We start from the raw sequence: 20,051 nt of genomic DNA, 5'->3' as shown, positions 1-20,051 counted from the left end.
AATAATACTGTGCTAAAAACTGTACAAAAAAATCTTACTTTAATTGTTGATTCACAGAGGTAATAAAAGAAGTCGAGGAAAAGCCATGACAGACGAAATGGGGGCCGCCGAGAAGGTAAACAGGAGAGGGCATTGCTGAATATTTCGATAATTCTCGGGTTTAGTTGCCACTGAAAATCTTGAATAATATAACAATTCAGTGCGACTGCATGCAGCATATTTTGCAGCCTTTGGATTAATGGTTCTACGTATCAGCAAATAAATCGGGTCTTGTGGAGGGTGATGTGAATTACATTTTCGCCCATTCAAATGCATGAAACAGTATATACCGCCGCTATTGCATGAAAGAGCAAAGTATACAGTCATAATGTATTTCTGTGAATTGAATTTCCATCCTTTGGAAATAGAGATACTGTGAGTATGTACCATAGGTAATGATAATGCTTTCTTCCGTAGCCCTACAAGGCTGATTTTTTTTTTCCTTTGTTGCACCCTTGTATTTTACTTTATTTTTGAATTATTTTTTAACATTCCAATCTAGCTTGAAGCTTAATTTTGTCACAAATGACTCCTACCCTTACAGGGGTGTGAAGTCAGATAGCTAAGGAATAAAATCAATTGAAATACATTTGCAGCCAGATGAAATAAAATGCAACTTGATCAAAATACATTAAAAACGTACCCAAATCAAACCTAACCTGCCTGAACTAACTCATCATAACCAAGCTAAACTTAACCTTGTCCTAAATAGGGGGGGAGGGGGCTTTTGTCCTCCCCAACCTCCCCCCAATGTCATTAACCAACCCAAGCTTAACCTGACCTTGAAAGCTGTTCAGATCTTGAAAAGCCACTTAACATAGGAAGGTGTAATTTAGGCCTCTTTAGCTGCCTTGGCAGCACTGGAGCTACTGCCAGGTGAAGGTTGCATGTCTAGAAGATATTACTTACCTCCATAAAGACTGAGTTGTAATGAAAATGCCATAGGAAAGCTCTCCCCCTAGTTCAGGGAGCTAATGTCATAGTGCATACTGTAATAATCAGCAGACTTGGGTGCAAGGAAGGAAAGTTACATCCAAAAATCAAACTAGCTGTAGGTCACTAAATAAGCTGCCTAGTACAGTACGGTACTGTATTAGTAGTAGTAGTAGTAGTAGTAGATGGGGCGTAGCCTTTGTATCGGCGCCCGCTCCTTATCCTTTTCAGTCCTTTTTTGTTAAGCCGTGCGCTGATCACTTATTTTCATTTCTCTTAGTTTCCACAGTTCATATATTGTCTTCCTGTTTTCTTTCACTTGATTTTCTTTATTTTTTCCGAACAGAAGTAGAGTTTTTATTATATCTGTTCTATTCTCTGGAAAGGGCTGTTGCAATAAGTTATTTTTGATCCTCACTGCACTTAAACCTTCACAATCTGGGAGAAAGTGTTCTAATGTTTCATTTTCATATTGGCATATTGGACAAATTGTTTCTTCATTGTTGTGTTTTTTTCTCCAGTTTAAGTTTAGTGTGTTTGTTCGTGCTCTGAACAGTACTGCCGAGTCCCAGCCATTTTCATACAGTGTATCTTCTTCTTTAATTTCGTACTTCCATTCCCTGTAGTATTCTAGTGTGGTCTTGCCAAGTATTTCTGCTTTCCATATTTGTGTGTCAATGGTGTTCAATTTTAATTTCAATTTCTTTTCTTTTGCAAGTCCTTCTAAATTTAGATTTACTGTGTGTAGATAATTTTTTATTAATTTAGCCCAACTTGTGCTTTGGTTTTCATATAGGTCCAAAAATACTGTTTTTACTAGTTTATTGCTTTGGTCACTCAAAATGTATCTGACGTATGATAATTTACTTTGTATGTCTCTTGTATATGATGTTGACGTGCCAATTTCAGCTCTAAGTGCACAACTTGGGGTATAATTAGGTGCTTGAAATATTCTTTTATAAGCTTTGTTTTCTAATGTTTGAAGTTTGTTAATTTCGCCTTTGCTGATAAACATAGCTTCTGTTGTGTGCAGTATACTTGGCAGGGCCACATTTTTCCAGAATACTTTTCCTATTTTCACTCTGTTGCAACTTCGTGAGGTTATGGATGTTATCTGATTTACGTACATTCCCGCTTTTTGAAGTTGTTTTATTTTATGTTCTCTAACACAATCCTTTCTATTTGTAATGGTCACTCCAAGGTATTTTATGCTGTGCGTCACTTTTATATCCCCAATTTCCTCTGGCTGTTCCTTTTTGTTGTACACAAGTACTTGGCTCTTTTCCTTATTTATATTTAACCCACAGATACCTCCTATTGTTTCTAACGCATTTATTGCTTTCAGGGCCTCTTCATCTGAGTGGGCTAGTAACAGGCCATCATCTGCATAGAAGATGCTGTTTATTTTGCAAATCTGGTTTTGAAATCCTTTATAACTTTTGTCAAGGTGGTCTATGATGATGTACGTCACCAGCAAGAAAAGAACTGTAGATCCATTACAGCCTTGTCTGACACCACTGGATACTTTTAGTTTTGTAATTTCTTCACATTCTAAATGAAGCTTTGTTTCATCATTTGTGTAAATATTTTTTAGCATTCTTATTATGTCAGGGTGGATATTATACTGTTTAAGGGCTTTGATCATGGTTTCCCGTTTTATGCTGTCAAAAGCTTTGCTAAAATCGACTGCTATAACATACAATGGCTTCTTCTGTTTGTAGCTTTCATTGATACAGTACTGTAGGAGAAGGATATTGTCTGCTATTCGTCTTTTTGGTGTGAAGCCATTTTGTACTTCTTTAAATTTGTCATTTAGTTGTATGTGCTTCTCTATTTTATCTTTGATCATACCCATCAGAATTTTGTAGGAGGTGTCTAACAGGGCTATTGGTCTCAAGTTCTTAACTTGTGGTTGTTTTGTTTTTGGTATCAATTTTGTGTTTGATGTCTTCCAGCTATCAGGTATATTATTGTTTCTTATCTGATCATTATAGCAGTCTGTGAGTATCTCCACGGTTTTTTCGCTTTTCAACACCTCTTTGTATAATTCAATTTTTAGCCCGTTTGGACCTGGTGTTTTTCCATTTTTCATTTTTCCGACTTGCTTTTTTACGTCATCTTTTGTGATATTTGGTGCTTCCATCGTACCTGTGTTTACTTTTCTGTCATTTTGTATGCGTACTCTGCATGTTCTAATAATATTTTTGGTATTATCATGGTGTTTCCTTCATCTGTCGCTGTTTCTTCTATGTTGGATTTTTCTTGATATCTGTCTCTGTAGGTTCTTTCCTCTACTTCATCCCATTCTTCATGCATCCTATTTTCATGATGCTGGTAGATTGTTTTCCAGAAACTGTAAAGCTTGTTCTTTAGTTCTTCCTTTTCTATTTTTTGTTTATTTTCATCATATATTATAATTGTGCTTTCTTTATTTTGATTTCCATACCTTCGGAGTTTATCCACATGTTTCCACAATTTTTTTGTATCTCTCTCTCTTTTGATGTTGTCTAGTATTCGATTTTCATACTCTGATTTTGCTTCGTGCACCATTTTTTTCACCTGTTCTTTTACCTTTTCATACTGCGTTATGTAGTGTTTTTTCAAACTTGGGTTTTGCTCGTTTCTGGCTTTTCTGTTCCATTTCCGTCTTTCACTAATTCCTGTTCGTATTTTTTTTGTCATCCATGGAGCATCATGTCTTTTCCTGTCTATTTTTCTGAGGCTTTTAGCTAGGTTTTTTTCTGCTTCTTCATACATTATTTTTTCAAAGTCTTCTATTCTCGTGACATTGTCATTTGCAAGTCTTTAGTTTACTTTTTCACTAAATACTTTTAGATCTGCATCCTTGGTGCTATAGTACCTGATTATTTCTTGATTTTTCTTAATGTCTTTTCTCTTTGTGTTTGATATTTGAAATTCTGCACTGAGTAGGTTGTGGTCGGTTAAATCAAAGTGCTGTTTCTGTTCATCTATTTCCATAGATATGAATTTCTGGTGCATTTCTTGGTTGGTGAATATGAAATCTATTGCACTTTTTTGCCCTCTACTTTCCCATGTTGTTTCTCCAGCACAGTTTGGGTCAGCATTTAGTAGGGTGAGATTGAATTTGTCCATTATGTCTAGCACCATCTGTCCTTCTCTGTCCAGTCTCTGCTGTCCTAAGAAGCCCAAGTGTCCGTTGAAGTCCCCAAGCACTATGCAGTTTTCATTCTCACTCAAACTTTCAAGAATGTTTTCCATTTCTGCTTTTATTTTTTTATATCTGTCTATGTCCCTTGAAGCCCCATACACAAGAATTATCACAAAACCAAATCCTTTGTACTTTATCCTTGCAGTTAGAATGTCTGGGTGTTTTGTCTCCAATTTTTCTGCTGTTATACAATTTATGTTTCTAAATATTATTAACAGTCCACCGCCTTTTTTATCATCTTGTTGTCTCATTTCATCAACAAAATTGAATGAGTCAGGTATAGTGACTGTTCTTTGCTTTTGATGTGTTTCTGTTAAGCACAAGATGCAATTCTCATCTATTAAGTCTAGTGCTTCATACAATTTGTGTTCATTAATCGACTGTATATTTAGTAGTTTAACATTTACATTTTCTTTGCCTGTAAAAAAATTTTTTCACTGTTTTTGTTCTCGTTAATATCGTCTAGTTCATCTCTGATTCTTTTGTCAGCCACTCTGTTTGTGTTTTCATCATGTTCGATGGTTCTGTTTTCACTTGCCTCGATTACTTCACCTCTACTTCTCTTCTCAACCACTCTGGTTATTTTACCTTTTTTTATTGTCCATTTTCCACCTTCTTCCCTCTTTTTTCTTAGCTGCTCTCTAAGTTTGTTATTTTCTTCTCGTTCTTTCTTTGTTAAGTCTGGGCTTATTGCAATTTTCATTTGTCTGGCTTGTTGGTCATCTTTCAGCTTCTTTGCTTTTCCTATGATTTCCCATTTCTTTTTTACCTCTTTTATTTTGATCACAGTTGGCCGGTTTTTGTTTTCACTCTTTTTTCCAATTCTAAACACTTTCTCTACTACTGCATTTTCCACTCCCAATTTTGCTTCAATTATATCTAAACACAGGTCTATATCATCTTTTTCTCTCTCTTTAACATCTGTTTGTGTCGATTCTGGTAAGTTGAAGAATATAAGGTTGTTCGTTTTCTTTCCTTTCTTCTTTTTCTGCTAGTTCTTCAGTAACTTTTACTCTTGTTGTTTCTATTATTTTTTCCTCTTTTTTATCCCATTTCTTTCCATTTTCTTCCACTCTAGCCATCAATTCCTGGTTTATGGTCCTCAGTTCATTCAGCTCTAACCTCATTTCCTCTCTTTCTGCTTTCAACCTCTTTATTTCCTCATTGTTCTTTAATATCTGGGGTTTGCAGCTGGAACAAAACCACAACATACCTTTACATTCCTCCAGTGCTTTGTACAGGAGTGTGTTTACCCCATCACAACCTGCGTGGTACCATCTGTAACAGGCGTCGCACCTTACCCCATTGTCTCGGCTACCAACCATCATTTTGCATTTTCCGCAATATTCTGTTGCCTGGTTTTCATTGCAGCCGTTGCATAGTTGATCCTCGTTCAGGAATGCCCAGTGGCCGCAGCTAGTGCATCTCTTCTTTTTTTCTTTCTGCATTTTTTTTAAGGAATTTCGGGAATTGATCAGCGCACGTGTTTACCTTCCCAGTCGGTTGTAAACCTTTTTTTTTAAAGTTTCGAACTGCTGCATCATGTGTGAAGTAACGAGTGAGAGAAAGAGACTGTTGCAACAAAATACCAAATCATCCGCCATTTACCACATCGGCACTTTTAATTGGAAAATATTATCATTTTTTTCATATACTCCTAATTATCTGAAATCTGGTAAAAAAAAAAAAAAAAATCAATTTGCCAGTAAATTAAAAATCAGGAATCAGCACAAAAACATACTAAAGTTAATGTGCCTGTCCCCTTTAGATCACTAATGTGCCTTGACAGGCTTCTGTTTTGTATAAATATTGATTTGCAGTGCAAATACATGTATTTTCATATTAAATTAACATTTATAAAAAGTAGAAGTCTGTTAAGTCAAGTTGTCAAGCTGTAGGCAAAACACTTTCACTAACCTTAAGATTTTCTTAATCCTGATTTTTTATTAACCCGCGGCGTCTCGTCGACGTGAATTAACGTCCACACGTTGTCACTGCCAATCCCGTCGACGTACATAAATGCGAATCAATTGCAAGGTCCCTAATTTGCACAATTTTCAATTTTCACAAGTGATTTTTGGTACGTATACACGGGACACCTTCCTCAACAAGATGCCAGGCAGGGACAATGCCTTACCCAGCATGACCTCCCCCCCCTGCATGCCATTGTCTCAGCATATCACCTGTTATCAGTGACCTGGCCAGTAAAGCCATGTCATGCCACGGTACGAAATTCAGGGCCAGAGTGATTCCCCAATCGATGACAGTGTGGAGGACAAACTTTACATAGCATTAGAGGAAGAAACAGTCAGAAATGATGATCAGGTAATGTTGCAAAAGAAGGTCAGGTATGGTGATGAGTTAGTGAGTGAAACATTGCTTATAATGCCTATATTACTGTTTGAAAACCAGTGAACTCTCATACTACATATAAATTCATACCAAGTAAATAAATAAATACCGTTTATGAGTGGTGTGAAATAGTTACCCTCCCCTAGAACTCGTTTTCTTTGGTGCCAGCCTGTTAGAAAACCCAGTCAGGTAAGGAGGTACTGGTACCTGGATCAAGTATTTTAAACCTCAGGTGAGCAATTTCTCTATGAATTTTCGATGTTTCTCACCAAAAGCAGAGGTTTGAGCCAAAACAAAATTTTTCCAAAAATGGTTGGGATTGGGGGGAGTCAGTGGTGGAAAAGTGGTCGGGATGGGGCGAGTTAACAGTTAAATGAAGCACAAAATTTTGCCTGGATTACAGATAATTAGGTATGTATGAACCTATATGGTGATAAAAATTATAACATTTTTCAATTAAAATTGCCTTTTCGGTAAATGACCGCCAATTTGGTATTTCGTCGCACCCCTGTACAGTAAGACCTCACTATAACGGACTAATTGGGGCCTAAGCCACTCTGAAAAATGCGAAATTCCAATAAAAGTGACATCTGGACTTCCCCCTGCTAACTCGGACTTTTTATGATATACTGTATAAGACATTAGTCCGGATAGCATGAATGGTTTTTAAACTGTTTTGACTCCCGGTATCATTGCAGTACTGTGTTATAACTTCACTACATTAATCAAATAGTATAATATATATATATATATATATATATATATATATATATAATAATGTACTGTACACTGACAAACGTCTTTTATTTGCCTTATTGTGGTGAACATAGCTGAAGCAGTCAGGCAGTCCGGACTGCTTCTGGCTTTATCAGACATTTTCCGAGATATAGGAATTTAGTCCGGTAGCTCCTCGATTTCGATAAAAGCAAAATCCGGTCTATTGAAGTCCGTTATATCAAGGTTTTACTGTATTTTGATACATAATGTGAAAGGATTAGTAGAAAACAGCTCTTGAGAATTTTATGTGGCACGTTAAGTATAAATTGTGTACTGATTAGTATGATTCATAATTTATGTTGGATAGGAAACTTGCAAATGCCCACATCAGTTTTAACATGATGCAGAACATCTCGTTTGCAAGAATAATATTACTGTATGTTCCTTGTTGGAAGTTCATGACAGTAGCCTACTTTTATCAAGTTTCTATTGTCATCCTTATTTGTATAATAAGGACCTTGAAGAAAATGCTTGCAAAAATACTTTTCATCATAGTGATGAAAGAAAGATAGGTAAATATTGTATGCATTTTACTGTAAAAGCAGTTGAATTATTTCTGGTAAATTTTTATTTCATACAGCTTCATAAATTTCTGTAATTCCTCAGCATGTTTCCAATTTTCTTCTGTGTTTTGAAATGGCAGGGGACAGGGCAACGTAGAGGCCGTTTGTTTGTGGCCACCCCTTATGGCATTAAGGCATCTGGCAGTTGCTAAATAGACCTTATTACTTTAATTTCTAATGAAGTAAACAAGTTCTTTCAGGCATTCCTCCACCCCATCTCCAGACTCTTATGTGTTCCCATGGAAATAGTCATTCAAAATACCCATCCATAATAGAAGTGCCTTGTTTAAGAAAAATTTTATTTCAGCATGACCAGTCCAAACTCTACCAGACTAGCATTGTTAAGGCCTTGCCATCTTAGGAGCTAATTCATATCCAATCTTGGACACCACTGTATTGTTTTTAGTTGAAATCTAACCAGCACAAGCTATACTGCAGTTATGTACAGTAGTTGGAATTAATGCTGTTCCTTTGTATGAGCAGAATATGAAGGAAAAGTTTCTCACAAAGATTATCAATCTATTGTATATCCTAAATTCCCAAGATTTCCATTGTAGGATTAATATAAAATACAGTAATATGGTTATCATGTTTCTGATGACACATATGTTACTCTGACTAACTCAAGATTTTACCTTAGGGAAACCTCCTGTCACCAAAGAGATGAAAAGTACCGGTAACTCTTAATTGGTGGCTAATTGTGCTAACATTTTACATTTACATTTAGAGATAATTATTCTTAATAATTACATTGTACATATTTTAATTTGACCAGTGCTGGATCACTTGCATGCCAAAGGAAAATCTGTTGTCCAAGGGTTATTCATAATGGATGTAAATACAGAACCTTATAGCCAAGAGAGTTTTGAAGATGAGGGATATTATGGGGTCGAAATTGGCAAAATGAAGTGAATGACCAATTCATGAAATTCATAATCCCCAAAACTATAAGGGGTTAGTGCTGTGTAGTTGTAAAAGAAAGGGTACAGCTGGAAATCTGAGTCAAGTTTAAACCATTGTATGTAACTTGAAGGGATACAGCTGTTTAAGGATATAACAAAGGATATACAGAGCTTAACATTGATGTGTTAGCATGAAAATTAACCGGATAGTCTCAGTCTTGTAATTAAAGTCATGGAAAGGTGAAGCCATATCCACCCTTGGGAAATGGCATGTTATGTCTGGTTTAGGTTGTGGTTTAAGTTTTATAACAATTTTGGAATATATGAGTACTGTATATATGAGAAATGTTACATCTTTTACTTTCCAAACTTCAAGCAGAGCCCTTTATGCCCTATCCTCTCATATGCTGTGTTGCCTTTGAATAGTGGCTACAGTACAGTAGAAACTTTTGTAGATCTGTGCCATCTCCTGTAATAACTAAAGAAGAGAGTGCTGTACAGTACAGAATCTCATAGTAAACTAGTAAAGAAACTTTAGAATGCTGTAACTGAACTTTTTTGATCTTGCAGATGGATGTTGAGAGCAAGAAGGGAGAAGGCTATAAGCCGTACTACACTCACAAAACTGAGAGTCTTCAGGTCATAATATCAGAGAAAATGCAAGACCTTCGCAGACTTCAAGCCCAGCGCAATGAACTCAATGCAAAGGGTATGCTGTATAATTTTTTTTTTTTTTTTTTTTTTTTTTTTATAATACAGTAAAGAAAACTTTTAATATGTTTAATATTCTTTTATCAAGATCTGTTGCAACATTTAACCTAACAAGTGCTTCTTTAGGATTTTGTAACCCCCCAACCCCACCCTGAGAAAAAACACATCAAAACACTGAATTGCTCCAATCGCATTTTTTGTCATACAGAATGAAAGAGTACGTTAAACTGGGTTTAGAAATGTATTAAGCTGGCTCTTGAGAGCTTGGTAGCACTTGCAGAACAGGCCTCTCAAGAGGCCTGTAGCACTGTATGGGTTAATACCCTTATCAGAATATTAAATGGGATACCAGTACAGCTGTTCCTCTACTTACAGATTTAATTGACTCTGAAAATTGGTTCATAATTCAAAGTGTTTAAGTCAAAATTAGGGCAGTTGTCTTCATTTTTTATGAAAAAATCTGAAATTTTTTAATATTCTGAGAAAACTTCACGAAGTTCTGGGATCCTTCCTCTGTCTCTGTGCCAAGTGATACCGGTATCATCATCAGAAATGTATAAGTGTTTTAAAACTGCAATTTGTATACCCATATCAAACGCTCAGGTGCAACTTTAGCACTCCTACACGCATCATGATATAGCTTTGTGCAGAAGTTACATAGAAATACTTCCCTCCCCCCCAGTAGATAATTTGTCGACTGACTACTCCATCTTTCGACTTCTGACATCTTTTTTGGTCACAACTGTATATTCAGTGTGGCCAGATGTTCGAGAGAGAGAGAGAGGGTGTGTTGGTCAGTGCTCCGTAACCTGATAACTTTGTTGGTCGTTTTTGGAGAAGGTATGTTTCTAACCCTATGGACTCTGTTAGCTAAACTAATAAAGCTATAGAAAAAATATAGGTAATGCTGGAAAGCCCATAAAATTAACTGTAAATTCTGTAATTGGAATGTTTGTATAATAATATGTTTGGTGTACAGAGCTTGCCAAACATTCAGGAAATTGGTACAGTAGGAAACTTAGATTTTCATCCATCCATCCATTATCCAATCCTACATTGCCCCACGAGGAGCGTAGGAGCCCGGGACTAGGCAAGTTGGTCCTGACATTTAAGATGAGAGTGACCAGCCTCACTCATCCCAGATTGGCATTACGTGAGCAGTAACCCCAACCACCCTGTGGATAACGTCACTGGCTCAATCCGATTGGAGCGACTCAGTTACCCACTAAACCACCAGGTGCCATAATTTGGTTATATGGTTACCACCCAGTGTAGTAAATGGTTTCCTGGTTCATTGAAATAAGAAAGAAACTGATATTCTTCTAATGCTTATCAGAGAATCTGTAAAGCAACTCTTTCTTATTAGTTTGCCACATAGCAAGCCAATTTTTATGCATTACTTTAGGAACCTTTTTATTTCTTGTAGAAAATTTAGAAATTTTTGACAAATAATCACTAAAATATCTTAAGAACCAAATTTGATGAAACTTACACACAAACAGTCCCTCATGTAGGTCAGTAACTGATGTAAATTGCAGCCTCAGCCCAAATAATTTAGGAGCAACGTGTCAAAGTAGAAGATGGCCATAAGTAATATCCAAGACCATCTATAGTATGTACAGATCATTCTTGAAATGGTTGAGCACAGATTTTTTTTTTCCCCCTGAAGTTTTCCAGCAAGAAAAAATATGAGTGTGGGGAAACACTAACCCCCTACAAACCCCCTTCCATTTGCTTTGCCCACAAGGAGCACAAGGTTATATGTTTACCATGCAGCATATTAAATGGTTTCCTGGGCTCCAGAGAACCACTTGACATATAACTCAGTGTAGATTTACTTGCAGATAAGTCTGGATAATGATGATGATGATAAACACAGGTACTGTATATACCGTACTGAAATACCATTGCAGTACCAATTGCTTCAAGTCACTTTTATTATATCAGTTTTAGAAGCTCTAATACTTTGAGTCTGCAGTGTTTTATAGACTGCACTGAAAAATAGCTTGAATAATTCTCAGAAGGTTTTTATCTCAGAAAGTTCGTACAGTAACTGAAACGTTTTAAAGTAGGGAAGCCACAGTACAGTACTATCCTTAGCTCAGAGGGTTAAGGTGTGGATTGTAATTCTGTGGAGGTGGACTTTGATATCCCCAATTTATTGAGTTAATTTTCAAGCTTTGTTCATTCCTCTAATGTAAATCCTTGTATAAGTTGGCTTGTGACATTTGTTTGTGCTATCAAATCAAGACTAAATTGTAGAATTATTGCCTTTTCAAATGCCAGTTTCTTCAGTTACAGTACCAATTGCATGGAAAAAGTTTATTCTAGAACACATTCCTAGTCAGGGAGAACTATCAATCTGTTGGTGTACTAATTGTATTGGCCCCAGGCTCCCTTGTATGTGAACCCAGTGGACTTTTTTTGTATCCGCAGTTCGTTTGCTTCGAGAGGAGCTGCAGCTACTACAAGAGCAAGGCTCATATGTTGGGGAGGTGGTGAAGCCAATGGACAAGAAGAAGGTGTTGGTGAAGGTTCATCCAGAGGGAAAGTTTGTTGTTGATTTGGATAAGAACATTGACATCAATCAAGTCACTGCCAATGCTAGGGTGGCTTTGCGTAATGACTCCTACACTCTTCATAAAATTCTCCCCAACAAGGTTTGTGGCAGTAGCATTCATGAACTAGCTAACAGTACAGGTAATCTTTATAAAGTTGCTTTAAGTTACAGATGAATAACACCTGTTTTAAATTATCCGCTGTAATCCAGTAATATATTTTTATATTTATTACAGTATTCACAGATACTGGAGGGGGTTCAGTATAGCCTTCACAATCCAATTCACTCCTAGAAATCGATACTAGGTTGGATAGAATTGTCTAGTGGTGAATTAGTTAGAATGAAAACTACACTATCAGACTGAATACATTAATGTTCCTCATGATTAAATATATTCATTCATTCATGATTGGATGATGATTAAATATAAATGCAGTATATTTTGAAGTAGATTATTATTATTATTATTATTATTATTATTGATGGATGGATGGATGAATTATTATTATTATTATTATTATTATTATTATTGTTATTATTGATGGATGGATGGATGAATTATTATTATTATCCATCCATCCATCCATCCATCCATCATCCAATCCTACGTTGCCCCATGATGAGCGTAGAAACTCGGGGCTAGGCAGTTGGTCCTGACATTTAAGATGAGAGTGACCAGCCTCACTCATCCTTGAGTGGCATTACATGAGCAATAAACCCCAACCACCCCTTGGATGTAAACCTTCACTGGTTCAATCCGACTGGAGCACGATAATTATCCACTAAACCACCAGGCGCCAAAATTTGGTTTTATGGTTACCACCCAGCGTAGTAAATGGTTTCCTGGTGTACAGGAAACCATTTGGCTTGTCACTCAGTGTAGAGTCACCCACAGGCAGAAGGGAGAGGAAAGAATGAAGGAATGAAAGACAGAAGAGGGAGTGTTATTATTATTATTATTATTATTATTGCCACTCAGGAATGAGTGAGGCTGGTCACACTCATCTTAAATGTCAGGACCATCTTTCCTAGCTCAGGGCTCCTACACTTCTCCTGGGGCAACACAGGATTAGATGATGATGATGATGATGATGATTATTATTATTATCATTATTATTATTACAGTAGTGTGTGTGTGTGTGTGTGTGTGTGTGTGTGTGTGTGTGTGTGTGTGTGTGTGTGTGTGTGTGTGTGTGTGTGTGTATCCTCTTGACCATGAAGCAAGAGCAGGTTCCACAGTTGTTGTTTGATTTAAAGTACCACGTAACATTTTGACCGCACACATCCTAGACTTTAATGAAGAACTGGATGTATATTGCTAGTTATAATTTTTTTCAAATGTTGTAAAGCAATAGCATCTCACTCATTAACATATGACTCTGCAGAGATGGTTTGCTCAGGATCATAATGCTGGTATGTTTTCTCAATTGCCAGTTCATTTTGTAACAGGAAAGAATAGGCTGTTTGTTGTGCTAAACTTATTTTTCATGTATTATTTCTTGGTTAATGGTATAGAATCGTGGGTGTGGAGTAATTTAGTACCAACACGCATTACCTTCACAGGTTGACCCATTGGTGAGTCTCATGATGGTGGAAAAAGTACCTGATTCAACGTACGAGATGGTTGGTGGTCTGGACAAGCAGATTAAGGAGATCAAGGAAGTCATTGAGCTGCCTGTCAAGCACCCGGAACTTTTTGATGCCCTTGGTATTGCCCAGCCAAAAGGAGTGCTGCTGTATGGCCCACCAGGCACAGGTTAGATCTGGATGACAGTGCTTTTGCACCAGCAGTCTAATTTTGCTTATTTGTTTATTTATATTCTTCCTTTCTCCAAACAGTTTTATTCAGCTTTGGAATTGCATGTCGAACGAGAGAGGTTAGATGCAGCCTTCATTTACCCCTTCACTCCCCAGAGCTGAACAAAATTGTTTAGAGGTACAACAGTAAATTACTTAAACACATCTCCTATATCACCTGAGGCTTTCAACATTTCAGCAGTCAACCCAGACACACCTGCTGCCTTCCCCACCTGTGTCCTGCCTATTTCCCTGCTTACAGTAGCAGCATCAATCAAGGGCCAGGCACTGGATCTGCAGACACCAAACTTTCCCTGTCCCACTCAAACTCATTCAACAAGCAGCTGTAAAGCTCTCTTCATGTGTCTTTGCTATCCCCACTGTTCACCTCTACTCACCCTTCATCATTCTTCACACATTGTTCACCTGTGATATCCCTATTCTCCCTCATCGTCTGATTTGCCACCGTAAATATCACATTCTTCCTTTCCACACAATTTAAGTTATCAGCTAAAAGTCTCTGTGACTCAGCCTTTGCCCTGTAAACCTCTTTTCTTGCCCTATGCTTGGCAGCCAAGTATTCCTGTGTGTTACCACCCTTCTTCCATTCCTGGAAAAGCCTTCTTTTCTCCATAACTGCAGCTTCTACACCCTCATCCCCCCACCAAGTTACTTTATGTCTTGGTGGGTCTCTTATTCATCCACATACTGAATCAATACGGTACCTTTCAAGAAGTTGCTCTTGAGGTCTCCGTACTGTTCATTAACACTTCTGTCAATGTCTCCCTGTTCAGCATCCACTCTCCTCATCTCCCTGTAGAAGGCATCCATTACTACTTGGTTTTTCAGCTTCCATACTTTCCTCCTAGGTGCATAGGTCCTCTTTTTCATCACCCACTCTGTAAGCACTATGTCACATATCAATAACTTGTTTTGCGCACACACTCGTTGCTCCCTATAACTTTAACCCATACAATCCCACCACTGGCATGGTGCCAACAGTACAAAACGTCTCAACTATTCCCAGTGACGTGATGATGTCGACAGCAAAATTCGAGCGCTGTAACACGTCTCAAACTGCTTTAACCCCTCAAGTGCTAATCTCATCGATCTGGCTTTTGTGCAATTTCTTAAGAGGACGAGCAACACCGATCGTACAATATCCACAAGAAACTGGCGGCAGCTGGCTCCACCCCAGCTGTGACGTAGATGGCTTCTAACCAATCAGAACTAGATGTTGGACACACCGGAGGGGGGACCCAGGCCCGTAACCAGGCGGTGGGGGGTGTACCCCCCACCTCCCTCTCGCCACGTCCCTCTACTCCACTACCTTGTTATTACCTTACCTCCCACCATTCTTACCACCACAACAACCCCTCCCACCCGCTCCTCATGCATCCCCCCCCTCCCATGTGGATCCCCTCCAATGTTCCTCCCCCAGTCAACTGGGGGGAGGTTATTTCCCCCCTACCCTTCCTCCATGTCCCTGTACTCCACTTTGGCCCTTCCTCTGTGTCTTGTGGTGGTCTCCTCCCATCCCTCCATCACCATCCACCCCCTCCTGGCCTTACCAGCTCCCCCAACCCACACCCCCTAGCACCTCCCTGGCCTCAAATATTTTGCGTATTTTTTATGCTTTATGGCACGTATTTTTGAATCATTACCTGTAATTTATTGGTGTCTGCATACAGATATGCACACCACAATTATTTTAGCTGTCTTTAGTCGAAACCCACTTGAAAAAGACATTTTATTTTGTGCCGACGCATGGAAGCATGTTGGAGCCTTCAAAACGAAACGAAACGAAACGAAATCTAGATTTGACAGCTCAGAGGGAAGGGGAGGGGGGAGGGTAGGTTAGGCGAGGGGAGGGGAGGGAAGGAGAGGAGGGGAGGGAGGGGATTGGAGGTTTGAAGAGGGGAGAGAAGGGGAGGATAATTTTTACTATTTATCATATTTTTATTGGGGGGTTCATGACCAATTTCCCTTGCTAGATTTGACAGCTCAGCAGGGAGGGAAAGGGGAGGGGAGGTTAGGCGAGGGGAAGGGAAGGGGAGGGAGGGGATTGGATGTATGAGGAGAGGAGAGGAGGGAAGGATAATTTTTTTTTATCATTTGTTTTGGGGGTTTGTCACTATTTTATTTTTTTCTAAGCGCATTACAATGGTTTATAACATCTATACAAACCAAAAAAAATTGAATTTGGTGATTTTTGTACGTAGTGTTGCGAAGAAAACAGGTGCGAGCGGCGTATTTTCTTTCTCACCGGGGCTGTGATGGGTAACTATTATAAACTTTGACGGGCCATAGCTCGGTAACTATTGGGTCTAGGAGGGTGGGGTTTGCGTTTTCAGGTGTGCAAATGCAAGCTGTATAAATCGGGCATAAAACTTTTAACCTTTGAGGAAGTCGAAAAATTGGCCTGTTTTTGCGTCCTGGGGGGCAGTCGAGGCTGGGGATTTGCGTTCCGTAAGGGTTAATCTTGCTTAATTTTTGCTGAGGAGTAGCTTAATGTATTGGCAACACTGTGTCCAAGCAGTTGTAGTACTGAATTTGGTTCTGCATGGGTGGGTAACATCAGTGTGCCACTTTCCGTCAGAGCTTCAGGATGTCGCAAAAATAACGCCATTTTTCCGCCTCATTGGGCTGGAGGATGCTGTTGAAATTGTCACATGGACCCTTCTGTCCCTTTATTTAGTGATTCTTCAGAAGAGAAAGACATGGATGACTCTTCTGGGGAGGAATATGAGCCAGTGGAGGACACTGAGAAAGGGGAATCCTCCTTTGTCCCCCCCCCCCCATTCTCTCTCATCCCGCCCAGCTGGGTGGGAAAACATTGCGCACAGCTTGGGAAACTGGACTAAAAACATGACGGGCGGCCATCCTGGTCTTATTTCTCCTACAATGAGTACTTTTTTTTGCTTTTCCTTGATTTATATGTCCTTTTGGATTGTTTTATGCAATAAAAAATTATTCCATTTTTGGTCCGGGATTGGGTGGGTATAAAATTGCAAAAGTGCCTGGGATGGTACAGGTTAACATCCCTCACGAACTTTATAGATTTATTTACCGGTATATATTTATTTATTTGTTTGTTTTAGATTATTATTCTTTCCACCACATTCTAATATTTCCTGCAGGTAAAACACTTCTGGCTCGAGCTGTAGCGCACCACACAGACTGCACATTCATAAGAGTGTCAGGCTCAGAGCTGGTACAAAAATTCATTGGTGAGGGTTCAAGAATGGTTCGTGAGCTGTTCGTTATGGCCAGGGAGCATGCGCCATCCATCATATTTATGGATGAAATTGACTCCATTGGATCATCACGCATAGAGTCTGGAAGCGGTGGCGACTCGGAGGTTCAGCGCACCATGCTGGAGCTGCTGAACCAGTTGGATGGCTTTGAGGCAACAAAAAACATTAAGGTCATTCAGCACTCTCTACTTTTGTTAACATTTTTGTCAACCATTATCATTAACACCCTCACCTTGTTCCCCACAAAAGAAAAAAATATATATAGTAGTAATAATAATGTTGTGGGTGTATGCATACAGTGTAAATAGTTAATTAGTGATATCTGGAGGCACCTACTTTCCACTCACTTGATGTACAGTAGTGCTGCCGTCAGGTTCCTCTAAACTGAGTGACACACCAGTTGGTATCTTATAGGCCAGGATATCAGTTCCTATGTGGGGGTTAACCATATAACCAAATATAGGAGGTGCATCTTGGTCTTGTGGGTTAAGGCACTCCAACCAGATGTGACCCTAAAGGGATTACATCTGAGTGATGGTTGGGCTTTATTGCACACATAAAACTGCTCATAGGCAGGCAACTGGTCACTTATTATAGTACAGTGTTTAAACCAAGTAGTGTAACTCCAGTCCCCTTTGGTTCTGAAGAGGCAGTAAAAAATTGAATGATAGATGGGTAAATTGATCACTTTGTTGTGAGGCATATTTACCAAGTTGAATAATGTAGTTGTTGGTAGCAAAGGTAAAATTAGAAAGCCATCATTGTAGTTAAGGGGTAGGTGGAGATTGTTTCCAACTCATTCACTGTGAGAGGCTTTCCCTCAGCTGAGTAATAGTTTTTGGTGGTATCAAGGTTAACATGAAAGATAAAATGGTATTGAAGGGATTAAGGAACACTATGATGAACACTAATGGTAACTGCGGATCCCCATCAGGTGTCTGGCCCCGAGGCTGGCCTGTGTACGTTCAATACTGTATAAGTCGGCTGGTCATCTGCTTTTAACCTATGATTGTGTTGGGTCTTTCCTGGGCTGAATAATAGTAAGACTAAAACATGAGCCATTATACTGAAAGGGTTAATGCAGACTTCCTAGCTGCTTCACCACAGGGTTTCCCCAAGGTGAATAAATGTATCTAGTGGCAACATGAGTAATATCAAGAAAATATCTGTGTACTGAAAATGTTAGCTTACTGTGGTATTAGCTGATACCTTTACATTTTTGTTAACAAAGTAATATAAGAAAAATCTGGTTACAGTAAGGCATCATTGTAGGTAACTTTTTTATGTTTAATTCACAGTATATTACAGCAAAATTACCTATTAAGGCCCATTTTTGCCTATAATGTAAATTAGCTAGTTTCTTCCTGAGATATTTTGGAACACTCCTGACATGGTGATGACTGACTGTATTGATGAATCTGACTTCAATCTCTCAGTCAGTAATCAAGATATCTGCCTTGTTGCTTGTGCCAGAGATACAGAAATGAGTGAATGATATTGGAAAAGTCTTGATACTCTTTGATACCCTGAAGACTTTTCATCTTGATGACCATCATTGTAATAATAATCATCACCCTGTAGGAGTGGAATTGTTGGTTATACTTTAGCCAGTCATGAGAGTCAACTAGTGTACCATGAGGCTGAAATGTGGTTACAAACTTGGTACCGGTAACTAGCCATACATTCAACACTGTTTATTAGGGAACTCAGCTACAAGCAATAAGAGTTAAAGGCCTGATTGAGAGGTGCACAGTGTTGCTTTTGTAGATAATAACAACAGCCAACAGTGTAGCATGGCTGACCCAGGTATGAGGATACCTTAATAGGAACCATGACAGTTTGGTTTAACATTTTAAGTACTGATCATTTTACCTACTCATTGTTCCAGGTGGCATGTTAGGCAATTTTACTCACCAAAGGCTGGAATTGCTAACCAAATGGGAGTGAATGGCCATTAATTTCCATCCCTATTGTATGAGCTATTACTTTTTTTTAAGTAGCTAATGTTTATCAATTGATTTTCAGGTGATCATGGCAACGAATCGCATTGACATATTAGACCCAGCATTGTTGAGACCTGGGCGTATAGACCGCAAGATTGAGTTCCCAGCACCTAATGAAGAGGCCAGGCTTGATATCCTTAAGGTTTGTAATTCTGCTGAAAAAGATAAATTGTTTTGGCATTCAAGTCATGGAAAAGATAACTAGTAGATCACTCATTATTATCTCATTTTAGCACAGAAACATTCTTTTTCTGATATCGTACATCTGCTTGTCTTTGCAGATCCACTCTCGCAAGATGAACCTGACCCGAGGCATCAACTTGAGGAAGATTGCTGAGATGATGCCTGGTGCATCTGGGGCTGAAGTGAAGGGTGTGTGCACTGAAGCTGGCATGTATGCATTGCGAGAACGTCGTGTACACGTAACACAGGAGGACTTTGAGATGGCGGTAGCAAAGGTGATGCAGAAGGACAGTGAAAAGAACATGTCCATCAAGAAATTGTGGAAGTAAATTCCATATACAGTAATGCTGTATATTACAGACTAGGACACTTTATTAGTTATGATAGCCTGTTTTGTATTAAATCTATGACGATCTTGTATTAAATAATACTGCATAGTCTAATGCCATGATGCATACAGCTATGTGACCTGAAACAGAGTGGTATCTGGTAAATTATTTTGTTATGCTTAGCTCAGATCAGTGTAATGCTTTTGGAAAACATAGTAAATTTTTCTTTATAACATTTCGTAAAGACTTTCAGTATTACATTCATGACCTATTTGCATTACCCTGAACATGTTTGGTAACTGGAATTTGGTACATATATTTTCCATAGAATGCTTAGATTTATGCCCATCAGCTGTACCTGGTTCATTAATCAATTTTTGCATGGTCTCAGTCTCCCCATGGAACACAACCTGCAGCAGTCACGTGTTACGTCCATGTCCCACATTACTGTGTCC

At 38.6% G+C, this 20,051-nt stretch overlaps 1 protein-coding gene across 2 annotated transcripts; it reads left to right on the top strand.

Annotated features, from left to right (window-relative positions):
* The first annotated feature begins 92 nt into the window (after window positions 1-92).
* Window positions 93-19,834, top strand: LOC145403797 (26S proteasome regulatory subunit 8). Of its 2 annotated transcripts, none has more exons than XM_080275474.1 (7): window positions 93-115; window positions 9,327-9,465; window positions 11,904-12,127; window positions 13,591-13,783; window positions 16,965-17,251; window positions 19,107-19,226; window positions 19,366-19,834. In XM_080275474.1, the coding sequence occupies exons 1-7, from the start codon at window positions 98-100 to the stop codon at window positions 19,594-19,596; spliced, it is 1,212 nt and encodes a 403-aa protein (XP_080131600.1). In that variant the 5' UTR covers window positions 93-97; the 3' UTR covers window positions 19,597-19,834. The 2 variants fall into 2 exon arrangements, with proteins under 2 accessions (XP_080131600.1, XP_080131601.1); XM_080275475.1 differs by lacking the exon at window positions 93-115 and adding an exon at window positions 288-414.
* The last annotated feature ends 217 nt before the right edge of the window (window positions 19,835-20,051 follow it).

This window comes from Coenobita brevimanus, chromosome 61, assembly GCF_032717465.1.
Source record: "Coenobita brevimanus isolate Jiangsu-jjx chromosome 61, ASM3271746v2, whole genome shotgun sequence".
In the NCBI taxonomy this organism is placed as follows: Eukaryota; Metazoa; Arthropoda; class Malacostraca; order Decapoda; family Coenobitidae; genus Coenobita; species Coenobita brevimanus.
This window is presented reverse-complemented; position numbering and strand designations above follow the sequence as displayed.